The sequence below is a fragment of the Nelumbo nucifera genome, chromosome 3 (assembly GCF_055504915.1).
Source record: "Nelumbo nucifera cultivar China Antique chromosome 3, China Antique-T2T, whole genome shotgun sequence".
Taxonomy (NCBI): domain Eukaryota; kingdom Viridiplantae; phylum Streptophyta; class Magnoliopsida; order Proteales; family Nelumbonaceae; genus Nelumbo; species Nelumbo nucifera.
In genome coordinates, this window is record NC_142651.1 from 60,556,527 (window position 1) to 60,573,156 (window position 16,630).

The 16,630-nt window shown below is 36.1% G+C and overlaps 1 protein-coding gene across 2 annotated transcripts in view; it reads left to right on the forward strand.

Annotated features, from left to right (window-relative positions):
* Positions 1-9,212: 9,212 nt before the first annotated feature.
* Positions 9,213-16,630, forward strand: part of LOC104602194 (26S proteasome non-ATPase regulatory subunit 1 homolog A-like) — a 53,233-nt gene continuing 45,815 nt past the window's right edge. The window contains exons 1-2 of one of the 2 annotated variants that reach the window (XM_010265800.3): positions 9,213-9,353; positions 9,460-9,663. In XM_010265800.3, the coding sequence (XP_010264102.2) occupies positions 9,521-9,663 (143 nt within the window). In that variant the 5' untranslated portion in view covers positions 9,213-9,353; positions 9,460-9,520. Of the gene's footprint in view, positions 9,366-9,459; positions 9,664-16,630 lie in introns of both variants that reach the window. The other variant, XM_010265799.2, reaches the window with a different exon arrangement.

Here is a 16,630-nt window from a genome sequence, read left to right on the forward strand (position 1 = left end):
GCCCAGTTATGGCTGGGAGCTGTTTGGATTGCTGGTGGCGGCTACTGTGGACTGAGGGGCCTTGTCTAGAATCTACGATCAGGACCCTGAACCAATTTTCTACAAGTGGAACCTCGAACTGCGAAGGCCGAGGTGAAGCGGCTCTGGTGGGATGGGTGTCCCCCGACCTATTCACTTGCTGTGAGGTGGGAGGAGTAACCTGTCTCTCCCTCCTACCGCGGGACGAGACCTGGCTCCCGAGAGGGTTCTGGATTTGGGAGGTCTCTCCCCAGCGAGGAGGGCGTTCGCTTTGACGGCGAGGCTCGGTTTGTTGTGTGGTCGGATGCTGATTCTAAGGCAGCGGGGGGAACTGCTGTTGGTAAACATGGTGCAGGACTTGCTGCTGGTACAACTGAAATTGCTAGACCTGTTGCATTTGGGCTTGCATGGCCCGCATGCAGTGTACCAGGTTGTCATGTTGACTCTGTCCGACCGTTGAGGGAATGACAGAAGGTTCGGTGAAGGTTGCACCCACCGTGCGAGGGAGTGGGGCCTTCACCGGTGCAATGACCTGAGGCACGTTCTGAGTGGGAACCCCGTCCGCAGAAAGAGGTACGGTGAACTGTCTTATGCACACTGTTGGGACCTGAAGTTGCCCCCTGGAGGTGTTCATGTCGGCGTTCTACCCGGTGTTACTAGAAGATGCCATGGAAGTTGAATTTAGGATGCTTGGTGGAAAAAGGCTTTTCGAAGCGCTTCCCACAGACAACGCCAATTGATGCGACGCAATCTGGAGATGATTTGGCTTCCAATAGATGATTGAGCTGACTGATCTGCACAGAGAGAATCAAAGAACCCGGGGGTGCTTACCAGACGAGGTCGCTCCGAAGCTTAAGTCAGTAATGTGCGAGCTGAAGATAGTTTAGAAAGCAAGATAGCTAGTAAGGAGTGATTACGCGTACCTTTGCCCCCGAAGGGTTGGGGTCTTTATATACTGGAGTCCTTGCGGGTTTTTTGGAATGATTTCGGGATTCTTGCCGTGATGAGGCCCGTTACCGCATTAACTAGAGATAACGTCGCTAGCTGATACGGCATATCGCTTCTACCCGAATCGTTCGGAGGAGATAAGGTCAGCTGTTACGAGGCGTGACCCCGTGAAACGGGGAGTCTGGTGGCGAGACCTTCGGGGCTATCATGTGGAGGTCGGTCAATATTACCCGAGCTAACGCCCCTTGGGTCCGACCTGTTACGAACACCAAGGTGCCTAGTAACCGAGGTGATCTTGATGCAATCGTGCCCCAAAGTGAGCTTGTCTCGAAGTGGATTTGCTTCCGAGGTGGGTCTGCCTCGAGGTGGCTCGGTAATCCGAACTCGGTCCGTCACAGACTTAGATATATCGGGATAAGCTGTCGTCCTGTCAGTTAGATTGTGTCCACGTGTCCTCCTATTAGTAGGTCGGGCCAAATCATCCTACATCAATATTCATTCTCCTAAATGGTTGAATCTCAAACAAGACCCTTCTAACTCTTTCACCTTAAAATAATTGTGTCAAGTTGTTGTCTCTCATCCCCTTGAGTAAGATCCTCAATTGTCAAATCCACATAAATCTTCCCAAGCTTTCTTCAGTCCTTCAAATTCTTATTGTTCTTACTGATCTTACAAGAAACCCTAAATCTCATATGTAAAGAGTGTCAGAGGCAAAGGGATCTTCGGATCTTCTTCAGGAACTGTAAGGGAAATAAAGAGGGAATTCTTGAGGAACTCTTTGAGAGAATGTTTGAGTTGCCACTTGTCAATGGATTTGATGGAGGAAACCAAGTAGTAGATTGTAAGGAAGAACCAGTGCAGTAAGAGACCACTCTCAATTCCTAGGGTTTCTGATGGCGGGAGTGACTTGGAGGTCCAAAGCTCATTTTCATGTCTCTCACAAAACAAGCGTTGGTTTTACCATGTTTTGTTGATTTGTTCAAAACCCTCTTGTGAGCATATAAAAAGGTTGTTTTGTCTTTTAGGAAAGGAAAAAAGAATCAAGTAGGCTGATTAAAGTTAGAACGGTTCAACACAAAGACCACTGGCCTAGTTAAAATCGTCTATTTGTATTTTCGTCGGCAGTTAAATCAACGCTGCCGCCTTAGGAACCTCTATGCCGATGGCCGTAATGAACCGCCAGTCCAAAACTGCTGGCTTTGCCGAGTTTTCTTGTAGTGACTATTTATTAATAAAATTAGTTAACTACCTTCCCTATCAAACAACTATAATTAAAATTAATGAAGTGAAGATTCGATCTCTCTGCAGTTTAGGTAAGATCGATCCCTCTTCTTCTTCTTCGCATACAGAGTACGATGCTAAGATTGATTTCTCTAGTAAAAACAAGGCTAAGATCGATCTCTCTGTAGTGGTAACTTTGATATCCTTCTTCTTCATCTTCTTCTTTCAAATTGTTGATTTGTTTGGTTTTCTACTATTTTAGGACATTGATTGGTGAAGCAGCAATAGACACAGGTGAGAACTTCAAATTTATGTCATGCTTCAATGATGGACTTTGAATCATTGGAATACTGAACTGACAGGGTCATTGAAAATCTCAAATTTCATTAGCGTCATTCATCTTTGTATTTGACTTCCATGACCTATGAATTGTTTTTGAGTGTATTGTAGTCTTTACCTTCTTCCATGTGTCCTCCCTTTCTAAACCCTTTATTTTAGTAGGAAGTAGGAACTTGGACTTCAAAATGGTCTTATGTCTTACATGAGATCTTTAAATAAGAGATTAATGAAAATTTGCCATGAGAGTCCAAAACTGTATCCAATTTGTTATGACCAAACTTTCTTTATTCACCCTTTTAAAGATTCCTACCGGCCATGTGCTATGCATAGTTGTCATTTGTCAAGGTACTAAGGCAAGGCTAGCAATAAAGGAATGCTTTATTGCCTAAGCAACTGAGATATGGTGCTTTTAATGAAAAAACATGGTTAATTTTAGCTTGTTTCCCTAGCTTTTTATTAGTTTGTTTGCTTTCTTAGTTGTAAATTTAATAAAAGTGATCTAACATTAAAAGTAGAATGGAAGCAACAATGGGGGGAGGGGGGATGGAATCAGGATGGAGCCCTTGCTCTATTAATGCAAGAGAAATATCATAGTCAATGAGAATCTATGTATATGTTTATCTATAAATTGGAGAAGGGGAAAAACAAACAAATGAAGGATGATGCTCTGCCTCTTGCTATGTTAAATAAGTTAGAGATACTAGGATGTGTGTGTGCATGTGTGTGTGTATGATATGTGGCCTGTGGACCTCACATCAAAATTAGACATCGTTAGAGTCTATGTCATATGCTACAATTCTCTCACAATATCAATCAAAATAAATTTAATACCAAACTTACATGTGATTGTGTTCAAAGTTGTGAGTTTATTCCTTTGATTTAACAATCATAAAAAGAAGCAATAAAATTTGTTTTCTAGAATGATGTAAGAACAAAAAATTAGAAAATTCTTCTATGAAGATAAACCAATTTACTGATATTTAGTTCATTGCAAGGGTCCTGAACTATGTATTGCTTCATCATGAAGTCATGAACCAGTTGATTTGGTAGTCCAAAGATTGGTCCATAGATGCATGTTAAGAAAATTCTCTAAAGCATTCATCACAAGTAAGGTTCAAAGTATTGAAAACGCCAAGTGTATCGGAAAGACAATTTTAAGAGACTTATTGGGATACGCCTTGGATACGCATGTGTATCGGAGAAAAACTAAGATACGCATAGATATGCTTAGAAACACTATAAATATTTTAATAAATCATAAAAATACACCAATAACACTAAGACCTCAGTGAGGTGTATATACATTGAATTAATATATTTTAATGGTTTTATGAAGAAATATATTGTAGGTAATTATAATTTCGTTAAAAATCCTATGCTTAACTATAATATATAAATTACAATTCTTAAGTTTTAATGTTTTATGGGATGGGAAAAACTCGATTCTCCTATCCAACCATAAAACATGCATTGGCACAACTTCTAAGTGAAAATATAATCATTAATTATTTATTATTTATTTTCAAAAAGTTATAAAAAATAAATAAATATTATATAATATATTCAAAAAATAGTTATTAAAGAAGAAATTTCAATTGCTTTGTGGATATGATAGATCATCCATAGAATTATAATATATTCAATCATTATTATCAGATGATAAAATATAATTAATTATTTATTTATTTATTTTTTATTCTAAAAATAAAAAAATAAAAAAATAATTATTAAATAAGAAATTTCAATCAGACTGTGGATATGAAAGATCATCCATAGAATTATAATATATTCAATTGTTGTGATCAAATGATAAAATATAATTAATTATTATTTATTTTTTTTTAATTCTAAAAATATAAACTAAAGAAGAAATTTTCAATTGCTCTATGGATATGATAGATAAATACATATATCTAAAACATATTTAGTCTTTATAGGCTGAGAAAAATTACATGTTCAATTTTTTTTGTAAATTTATATTTTCCCCAAATATCTTCATGAAATTTCCATAAATTTATTAATATCACAAAAAAAAATATTATTTTGAATGTAAGAAATGTAGATCAACATAAATTTAAACATTCAAGAAAAAATTAAATCACAAGATATTATAAAAAATTAAAAAAAATTACCTACTTTTGCCATATTTTTTCAAAATTTGAAAAAAAAATAACGATTCACACTTCTTTCTTGCAATTTTTTGCAAATCTAGCACTCTAGGAATGAGGTTTGGAGTTTTAGAGTCATTTGGGGGTGAAATAAGGCTTATTTCAAGGAAAAGAAGCTTGTTTTTCCCCTTTATTTTTTTTTTCAGTTTTTGGCCATATCTTTTTCGTCGATACGCTACCGATACGCCCCAATACACCTCCGATATGGGTCCAATATGCATGAAAAAAAGATGAGACGCCTGATTTCCATGTGTATCTCATATCTGTTTTTCAAAGATACGATACGAGACACCCCTAAACCTTGATCACAAGAGGTGGGAAACCCTTAAATTATTGGGGCACTTGGCACGAAAACAACAGTTTATTGAGACTAGCTCACTCGAAGTAAAGTTAAGCAAAGCAAGAAATTGTTGGGACCTCTATGGTTTTCTATTTATTAATTGAATGTAGTGATTTGAGCAATAATTTAAGTGCTTGTAGAAAGTGGGTTTTGGACTTAAAGACTTGGAGATGGAACTCTCTTATCTAATGTGCAACACAAACATGGAAAGGCTAACTACCATGTGAATTTTGGAGTTATTATGATTTGGAAGAATGGAATGGCAGTTTACATCTAGTGAACCACTTTCTCCATGGCCTTATCAATGATGGGAATTCTATGAGAGAATAAAATGTTGGGAGGCAAATGGTTCATTTTATGCAGTCTTAAGACCTTGGGGGATTGATATGTATATTGTTATGAAGAACACCTATGTGAGTACACAAGTTGTTAAGTTTTATGATTGGAATGAATGAGCATGTTTCACTAGATGAGGTGGAGGACAGGGGAATTTGTATGTAGGGAGCAAAAGGAACTTTTTTAGTTACAACTAGGGGTGGATTCGAGCCGAGCCGAGCTGAATACTACTAGGCTCGAGCTCGGCTCGAAACTGTTCTACAAGGCTTGAGCTTGGTTTGAGCCAGAACCTTGAGCTCGAGCTTGGCTCGAGTAAAAAATTCATAAGCTCGATCTCGATTTTGAGAAAAAAATATTTTATAAAAATAAAATATTGTATTTGATATTTAAAAAATTAAGAATTATAATAATTATAATATTTTTATTATATATATTATTTTCTACAATTTTATTATATATATATTTGAGCCAGCTCGCGAGCCTCATGAGTTGAGCTTTAGTAGGCTCGAGCTCAAGCTTGGTTGAAGCTGAGCCGAGTCGAGCTCGAACAACTTGTGAAAAGTTCGGCTCGTTGCCACCCCTAATTACAACCGTTATTTTTCTCTTATGACAAGAACCCTTGTTTCATGGTTAGTCTCATTTGTATACCAGCTATCCCAAACAATGAGATCTTCCTTTCAAGTTTCAATATATGAGATACCCTTTGGAAGATGGGTATTAAGAGTTGCTTCTTCGGAAAACTGAAACTCTTCCAAGGCTAACTTCTTTATTCAGATGAAAACCACATGGATGCAGCCATGGTGTCATCAAGGTGATGAAAAAAATAGCTTGAAAACATGTCTTGGTTCACTAAATTGATGGGTTTATGTTGATGTAGGTGGGCCTGAGGGGGCTTTGCAGTGCATTACACAGTAATAGGTAGGGGGCATGAAGGTTTACCCAATGAATTTGAACCTACAACCTAGCTCTGTTACTAGTTTCTATGTTAAGGGATTACTGTTGTGCCAGAAGTTCTTGTTTGTAGCCATCTGATCTGCATCTAGATTTTAATCTATGTATAATAATGAGCTAACCATCTAGGAAAAATATTCTCTTTGATTTGAGCATTTCTTAAGAGTTAGAAAAGTAAGTCATTTAGTTTAAAACACTTCAGTTATTAATAGCAATAACAATTAATGTTGATTCAGATTTTGATATTTGGATCCCTTGACCAACCTATGAACCACCAATTCTGAAGCAGAAATGTAAATGAAGCCTCACAAAATTGGGTTAAAGTTGGACCTTGAACAAATATGTACTGTACATTTGATATTACAAGTTAACCTTGGTATTTATAAAAACAAATAAATTAATATAGAAACCATTACTACTATACTAATATATCAACACAGGAATGGGTGTGCATGGACTAAAAATATACCTAAAAGCCAAGCTGGCTGATGGGTCATCTAATCGTACTTCTCAGGTTAATTGGGCACAACCTCATTGCTGATCTCTTAATGACTCCAAAAAACCAACCTAATGAGACCAAATTTGTATCTAGCTTCATATATACTGCAAAAATTTCAAGTTGGTTTTTTGCTCATGCAGAGAAAAAATGTTGAATTTACTAAAAATTCAAACTTTGTACCAAAAAATCATGAAAATTGTTGCAAATAGATTTAAATCATATATAAATACATTTCTATATGATTGACTCTTGACTCTTTGCATCAATTATGAATTCATTTAGGTTCATGGGTGTAGGCTATGCAGTACTAAAACTCACATATGAGATTTGTTGGCTAATAATCATTCAAATAGTTCATAATACCTCTTTGCAGAATATCTTTTGTTAACTATTGCCTTCTATTTGTGGCTACAAGAATTGTCCAATTTACCATCCACTTGGATTGAATTTTGAGCTTGTTAGACAGCTTGGATTGATAAGAAACAATAAAGTCATATAGATTAAAGGAGTGTAACTATGAACAAGTACTTGAGTATAAACTATGAACAAGTACATGTAGAAGGTGCTCTTCTATAAGGTGTTCATGTAGAAGGTGCTCTCCAAAAAACAATGTTATTATTTTGATTGATGTGGGCCCATATGCTTCCATGATATATATTTTCCATTGAGTGTAGTATGTATACTTGTGTTATTATTTTGATTAATAAAAAAAAAATGAATGAGAATGAAATTTGTAACCAAACATGTTACAAATTTTATTCATTTTTGCTGCAAAAAAATTCATTTTTTAGAAAAAAAGTGTTTGATTCGTAGTGATATTTTCTCATTCTTCCCATTTTTACTTATTCTTTTCTATCTTAGAATTTCATCTTGGGTAAGAATGAGAAAGAATGGGAGTTAATCCAAACATGGCCTTAGTGTATCTGTCGAACTTTTATTTGTAAGATATTACTTGAAGTACTCATCCAACTATGCTATTGGTTAACTTGAGTAATTTAGGCAATTGCTATGTTATTGATTACCCATGATTATGATGATTTTGTGAACCTTCGAGGGTTGATGATTAACATTTCAGCATCCTCATCTTTAAGAGTAATATGCTTTTAATGTTATTCTTGAATCATTCATGATGTATATTTCAGATATGCCATTATTCCCCCTCCGTGCTCTTGAAAGTTTATTATTTGTATTTTGTGAAACAGGGGATATATGGCATGAAAGGTTTTAAATGCCTCATTCTCTTAAAAGCATTCAAAATAGGGGGAGCAAATTCAATCTCACCCCTAAAACAAGCACTAAAAAATGTTTGATTTAGCCAAGCTACCAATCTTGGTCGAGATATTCAATTGAAGTAGATTCTTTAGATGCATAAATTTATTTTCCAATTGATATATTATGATACTTGACTATTTTTCTCTTCATATCATCTAAATTGTCTACAAGGGGAACTTTGGGAAATTGTTGGAGTATTTCCCAAAGTTATGAATGATTCAAGGGGAATATACTCATATAAATTCCTCATGCGATTCAGTGGAAGCTAAATGGTTACACTATAATTATGATATCTCAATGTTTATTAACCATTTAGTTAAATGAGCTTAAATGTTAACGTCTATTATGATTAATTGAGACTATGATAATTTAGTTTATATTCATTTTATGAATGTCATATTCATTATGTCTTGTTAAATAGTTTAAATTCATTGTACATCATTAAGACCGTGTTTGGTTCGAAGGAAAAGGTAGGGAAAGAAAGGAAAAGGTAGAGAAACATTTACATATCTTGTATAGATTTTTTTGTCTTTCCCTACATTTTACTTCAAACCAAACATAGTCTAAGTAGAAACATCTATCTAGGATATTATTCAAGAGAGCAAACTTGGTCCTCTTAACTATTTGCTATCATTTTTTTATTAATGATTAGTCATCATAAAAAAAGGGGGAAATGTTGACCCTATATATTTTGGTGATATCAAATTCATTGAGAATACTAATGTGTGTTATAACAGTGTTAAGCATGCAATTAACTTGTGTAAAGCTTATTTGAGTTCAATTATATTAAGCAATAAGCATGATTGCTACTTAAGTCTTTCATCAATTATGATGATACAAATGTCCAAATCAGACGTTCGAGATTTTATCGGGACCCATTCGATAGGTTGAGCTGATTCTCGAAACACTTGACAGGTGACAAATTATATAAACGTTTTGTATTCTTACACCCAAGACGCCAGGTAATACCCATAATGAGACACCTTGAAAGTTAATGGGCCTCATGTGGGCCCACTCTTGCTCAGATCTATCACACAGTGACACAGGGACAGCCGGACAGGAATCACAGGATATAGCGAGGAAAAGAAATTTACCAAAACATGCACGGTTATTTTAAAAATTTACCTTCAGGACATGGCTCCAAATGGTTGCTGCCTTGCTGGATCCCGAAGAAATCTGTCAAACTAGACTAGAAAAGAAAAGGAATTTTCAATTTTCTCTTCTTTCAATTTCTTGATTTTCTTCCACTCGGACTCCACAGGTCGTGGCATCGGTACTGGATTTTGAGATTGTTGTTTCAAGCTTTCATCCGAACCCTAAAGTTCCGTGCTTCCATCTTATCAGTTATTAGTCTTGTGAAAATACAGGAGGAACGGAGACGAAACCCTAGTAAAGGAAGGAGAAGGAGAACGTGCAAGGTTTTCTTCCATGGCGACGATGGTGAGCTCTGCGAGTGGCCTATTGGCGATGCTGAACGAGCAGCATCCGTTGTTGAAGCTTCACGCGCTCTCCAATCTCAACACCTTTGTTGATTACTTCTGGCCCGAGATTTCAACTAGCGTTCCCGTTATGTATGCTCTAATTTCCCTTTTTCTCTTTGATTGGTTCAAATTATTGCGAGCTTGCAGTCGTTTTCGTCAAGATTGCAGATCTCGGAACTGTCTTTTGCAGGACTTCTTAGGACCCCGAATGTGGGAGTAGAGCTTTATGATCCTTTCTTACATAAATTGTAGATACAGTTTGTTGTAAATTGGGGTCCATACTGGTTTCAAACTCCACTCCTTGATCACTTTTGCTGTTATAGAGAAGTTATCTTCAATATATACATTGCACAGTGTCCATAGTCCAAGCCTTTCAAATTTGCCGCTTCGATTATGTTGGATGGATGTGTTATTTGTTCTCATGCCGACAGCTTACTCCTTTACTTTTGTTGTATCTATCCATATGGGACTTGCTGGAGTCCCTAGGTTGGTTTACATGACAAACTACATTACACCCAAAGAAGATAAACGTTGTCATCACAATCTCCATTCCTTCAGGACCATTACAGTAATTAAAGGAAAGAGTGAGTGTGTGAAGTAAGGGACCGGTTAGGACACTTTGTTACAAATGAATAAGTAATACATTGGAATACTGTGTTTATTTATAAAATTTTTGTTTCATAGATTTCAAGTTACCAAGGTGAAGGATAGGGGAACTGGGGGAGTGTGTGGTATGAATGATCTTCATCAAATTAGTATGAAATTTATATATAGAAAATCAACATATTCATAACAAGTAAAAGAAGAAAGAAAAAAAAATCCAGAAAATGTCTTGATTGAACCCTAACAAATAAGACATAATAAAAGAAAACTAGTATATAAACCCACAAACTCAATAATTTGGTTTATTAATGTCTATTTTATTATTATACTCAAAATCATCATCTAAGCCTTATTCTTACTTTACGGGGTTGGCTACATGAATCCTGCTTCACCATTCTGTTCTGTTAGTGCCATATCCATTGTTAAATTATAAGTGCTTAAATCATTTCATACTACTTCAACCCATCTCCATTTTGGTCTGCCCCTAGCTCTTCTAACCTAGTCAATTTGTAACAGATCGCTTCTTCTTGGGTGCTGTAGGTGGTTGCCTATGCATGTGACTAAACCATCTTAGTCCACTTCCTTTCATTTTGTCACCTCTTGGAGCTAATCCTAGGTTCCTTTGAATGACTTCATTTCTGACTCTATCCTTTTTAATTTTTCCACTCATCCATCTCAGTTCAGGATTCATGACAATAAGAGTTTGGCAAAAGTTTTTAGTGCTGGCTGCGAACCTGACACAACTCCTTTATTTGGGCTTGGGACCGCAGTGTAAGACAAGCTCACACTAACAGATAGACAGAGTTATAATCTCATAACATAAAAAAGAAATATCATATAACCTTGTACAGAAATGTAGCTGCTTAAGCAAGGTGATCATCCATGGGTGCCTTGTTGCCAAGGCATTAGGGGTAGATTCGAGCCAAGCCGATCCGAATACCTGGCTATTCGAGTTTGGCTTGCCAAAACAATGTTAGGCTCGAGCTCGAGCTTGATTCGAGCTAGAGACTTCAGCTTGAATTTGGCTCGGCTCAAAGGCTTGCAAATTCGAGCTCAACTACGAGCCAAGCTTCCTATAAAAGCTAAAAATATACATATAAAAATATTTTTTATTTTACATACAAAAAAATAATAATTATAAAAGTTATTTATTATTATACATAAAAATAAAAATATTATTATATATAATAAAAATTATTTATTATATATGTATGTATATATGTATACACATGATAAATAATATGTATACATATATATGTGTGTGTGTGAGGCTCGATTAGGCTTGTGAGCCTCACGAGCTGAGCGTCATTGGGCTTGAGCTTGACTCAATTAGCAAAGGAGCCTATATATTGGGCTCGAACTCGGCTCAAAGCTTGGTTTAAACTGAACCAAATCGAGCTTTTCACGAGCCGAGCTTGAATAGCTCGTGAAAAGCTCGATTCGTTTCCACCCCTACTAGGCATTGCCTTGACAATTGTGTTTTTGTTTGATATTAACTAGTGATTTAGAAGGTGCATCCCAGGCGTGTCTAGGTGCTCAGGCTAGGCGCATTTTAAGGTATGCACCTAGGTCCTAGGCGCATTTTAAGGTATGCACCTAGGTCCTAGGCACAACACTTTCAAAAGGCGTGTGCCTGGTGCGCCTTGCACTTCAGCCCAGGTGTGCAGCCATGCGCCTTTTTATTTTTTTGCGCCTTTTTATGAACCTAATGGCTGGGCCAAACAAATCCATGTTAGGGTTTTAAATTCTTAATCCGCTTTGGTTTGTTCGTTCACTGAAGCTTTGAGAGCCCCCCTATTTGCTAATGTTGTTCATTTATTCATCCTACTAAAATATCTTCTTAAAATACAGTCAACATTATAAAATCATTTATTTTTGTGTAAGGATTAATAATTTAAGACCCTACCATGGATTTGTTTGGGCTTGCCTCAAGGGGCTTGGTACAATGGCGGCTTGTAGAATCAGGAATGCAAGATGTTTTACATCACATTAGCTGTTTGAAGTAATGCAATTGAAGAAAAAAAAAAGAGATTGTGGGTTTTACATGCTTGAAAATGTTTTATATGTTTGATTTTATTTTTAAATTTTCATTTGAATGCGCTTTACATGTTATTTTCATGTATTTTAATTTTAGATAATAGGTTTTCTAAAACATTTATTTTAAAATTTAAGTTTATATTTTTATTAATATTATGTTTAATATTTTTTAATATTTTTTTGTATTTTTTTGAATTTTCTGACCTTTTTTAATTATTTTGGCATTTTTGTATTTTTGCGCCTTACACTAATATTAACCTATCCAAATATTTTCAAGTCTCCATCATATCCATTGCTTAACAAATAGCATTTTTTTTTTATCAGTAAAAGCTTAACAAATAGCATTTTATTCACATCATTTCATGATTGAAGGAGAGTTTAGTTGAAGGAATATGTCATTGGTTATTTTCTTTGGACCTCATTTTATTTCATTTCAATGGAAATTGCACAGGAATTGCATTTTTCTCACTCTTATAGATGCTTTAAGTTTTTGCAGGGCTGGTATCACATTTTAAGGCATGCACCTTGCTTCAACCTAGGCATGGCCTCTTTCACAAGATCCACGCCTGGTGCACCTAGGTGCATGCCTTTAATAAGTTTTTTTTTTGGTTATTGTTTAACATCTTATGTGTTTTACACCATTTTATTAGTGCTTGAAAATTACCTTTCGTTGATGCTTGTGCACTAGTAATAGTTTACAAACCTTTAAAACAAAAAAAAAGGGACTTTTTGAATACCTAAAGCTCTAGTTATTGGTGATAGGATCTCAGCAAAATTGTCTATCCAAAAAAAAAAAAAAATCTAAGATAGCAAAATTTCCACTAAAGAAGCAACACCAGGACAACTGATCTGCGATCTCTAGCCATAAAACAGACTGAACTATGGCGTAAATCATACAACAAACCCCTTCATATATACAGGCCCAAAAATTTGGGTCAGTTGCACTGCCTTGTTTCATTTTTTTCATAAGCAACAGTAAATATTTCATTCAAGAAAATTGTTTATCAAAAAAAAAAAAATTTTCATTCAAGAAAATTGCCACACTGGGTTGGGAGATCAGCTAATGCTTTTGCTGATGTCTTGGCAAAACAAGGGATAAATAGGGAAACATTGTTCTGGGCACAATTGTAACTATTGTTTTAATTTCAACATTCATGTTTTCTCTGTTGTAGTTTCTGTATTTGCTGTTTGGAGAGGCTGCTCCTCGCACCTCTGAGGGGATCTTCTTGTATCTGTTCATTATTTTAATGGAACTGATGTTATTTACAAAAAGAAAAAAAAATTGCCACACTGCTCCAGAAGAAAACAGCAGGGAAAAACATATACAACAGACCCAAAGGTGATACAAGATAAGCTCCTATACACAAGGAACTCTAATTATAGCAGTAAAGGAAATTACAAATTACAACCTGGCCCTGGACATCCCCATTCAAACTGGTTCCTTGCCACCCGTCCTAGTGAAAATATCTACAAGTCCATTAGAACTTATAGGCACCCAGTCAAATGAGCTATCAATATGGAGCCCGAATATTGTGCCTGTCTCACTATGGACAATTAGTTCATGCTACAAAAGTTTTTCACGATTGAAAGAGGGCATTTTCGGTGGTGGTCCTTGGCTCCTTGCAGTAAATTCAAGAGGACATATTAGGGAATGGTTTCAAAGACCAAAATTAAAGGAAAAGATTCTGCTGGAAGTAGTTTCCTTGATAAGTCACAAAGTTTGAGGTTGAAAAAGAGGATGTGGGACTTCTTCGTAAAGGTCAATTAGAAAGTTCCTTGACAAGTCACAAAGTTTGTTTTAAGTTCTTTTCTTTCTAAGAGGTAGAATAGAATATGTGTGTGTACATATGTATGTATGTATGTATGTATGTATGTACATATATACATGTATATGCATATGTGTATGTGCGTATGTATATATATGAAAGGTAGCCTGCTTCTCTCCTGGACTGATGGAGGCTTATGTAGTAGTCAGCTTCCTACCAGAATGTCTCCTTGGTCAAAGAGCCAAGCCAGCGCAGGAAGCACGAAAACTTGTGTGAATGATGTTTTCTTCTCTGCCCTCTCCTCTCCAAAAGCCAAGAGAAAGACTGCATCCCTTTCCTTTGGTAGCTATTTTCCCAAGGATAGCAGTATACACACATATATGTTTGCGTGTGTCTGTGTGATTCAGGTCTTAACTACTTTGGAACAGCCAAAACTGATTCCAACCCAAATTATAATCAGGACACATAATACAGACACAGACCCTATAAGTGGTTTGGTTCGTTTCAGGTCTGTCCAATGCATTGACAACCCTATTGACATGCTTGAATTGTCAAGTGCTTGAAGCACTTTGGCATGATCCACTTTCATTTCCTTTCACTTTCACTTTGAATTTGTTTCATGTTTCATGCTTGTGTATTTTGATTTAAGCTAATAAGCTTAAATAAAACATTTAATTTCTCTTAAAGTTCAGGTTTTCATGTATTTTTGTTTTTATTTTTTTTTTAATTGTGCTTTACTTTGTCCAGTTATGTGTCTTGTACCCTGGGAGCTAGAAGGCTTTGTACTTTTCTTGCGCCTCTTGCTCTTAAAACTCTGGTATCACCTAAAGAGCAGCCTTCACATTTTGGCTTTGCCCAACCATTTCTTTATCATGGGGATCAGTCTAATTTGTAAACAGCTTTCACATGTACGGGAAGGATTCTTTCCTTTTTGTTTTGATTTTGCCCCTTTTGTCATCTTGATCATCATTTAAATCTTAACTCAATTCTTTGTGTTCAGCCATATAAATCTTTTTCTATAGTTGCATATTTCTAGTAGGCTATTGCTCCCCTTTCATCAGTAGTTGTATTATATGCAATTAAGGATGTAATCATATCAACAGAAAACAAAATAGGACTCTGTTGCTGCTTGGTTTTGTTTTGTCATCTTTGGGAACATTGGAAAGGTGGATGCATGTAAAGAAGGCTGAAAGTAGGCATTGCCTTTGATATGACTGTTTTTCCCCGTTTATTGCTGTCAGCATCTTTGTTTGCACTTTTAGTCATGATTGATGCATTCTATATACCTATTCTGGTTATAATGGAGCTCAGTTTGTATCAGGGTAAGAGTGAGGAAAAGATTTAATGCAATTTAACAGTTTTGTGCTTCAGTGTATTTTTGCTTTTTTTCCCCCTCCCCTTGATCATGATGTTGCTTGGTACCTTTGACTTTGTCCATAGGGAAGCAATTATCTCATCTATGTTTAAGAAAGTACAGTTGCCTATTTCAGAATGATAAGATGATTGCATTGATATTCTGTCATACTGTGGTCTCTAAGGTCTTCGCGATAACTATATCCACAGTTTTCTTGATTTTGGTTCAGTTCTTGATCCTGGTCTCTTTTTTTGAGATTTTCATTAAATGTTTTATTTGTCTTTCCTGATGTGCACAAATAGAATTGAACATACACAAATGTAAAAGTTTACTTTTTGATTTGACAAAGACATTATCATGCAATGTATAAAGCGTTTATTTCTAGGACATCTGTTATTTTTTATTGCTTCATAAGGGAGCATAAAGGGGTGATGGCGGATAAGGTAGGGGTCCTAATCTAAGATCTGGTGGTGAGCTTAGTGGACTGGAGGAGTGATTAAAGATGAAGAATATGGATGGAAAAGTAAGTAGATTGCTTGTTGTCTACCTAGTGATTTAGAAGGTGCACCTCAGGAGCACCTAGGCACTTAGGTGAGGTGCTTTTAAGGTATGTGCCTTGCCTAGGTCCTAGGCGCAGCACTTTCAAAAGGTGTGCGCCTGGTGTGCCTTGCGCTTCAGCCCAGGCCTGCGCCTTTTTAATTTTTTGTGCCTTTTTTTTCTTTTTTGAACCTAACGGTTGGGCTGGGGGCTCTACCCTTGGACCCCAAACAAAGCCCCTCGAGGCAAGCCCAAACAAATCCATGTTAGGGTCTTAAATTCTTAATCCACTCGGATTCACTTGTTTTGCTCGTTCACTGAAGCTCTGAGAACCCTATATTTGCTAATGTTGTTCATTAATTCATCTTAGTAAAATATCTTCTTAAAAGACAATTAACATTATAAAATCATTTATTTTTGTGTAAGGGTTAAGAATTTTAAGACCCTAACGTGGATTTGCTTGGGCTTGCCTTGAGGGGCTTGTTACAAAGACGGCTCGCAGAATCATTTTTTTTGAAGAATCAAGAAGAAAGAAAATTTATTAAAAGCAAAGGTTACATCCTATCACATTGGTTGTCTAGATGACACACCAACAACATCAAGCACCTACTTCAATTACAAGCCCATTACTTTAAACTGGCAATGCATCTACATTACAAGGCTGTAACACAAGTGAATTCCAGAGATTTCCCAATAAATCAACTTTGGAGCCTTCTGAATTCCAAATTATCCCAACCCCTCCTGACCATCCCTAAGCCTG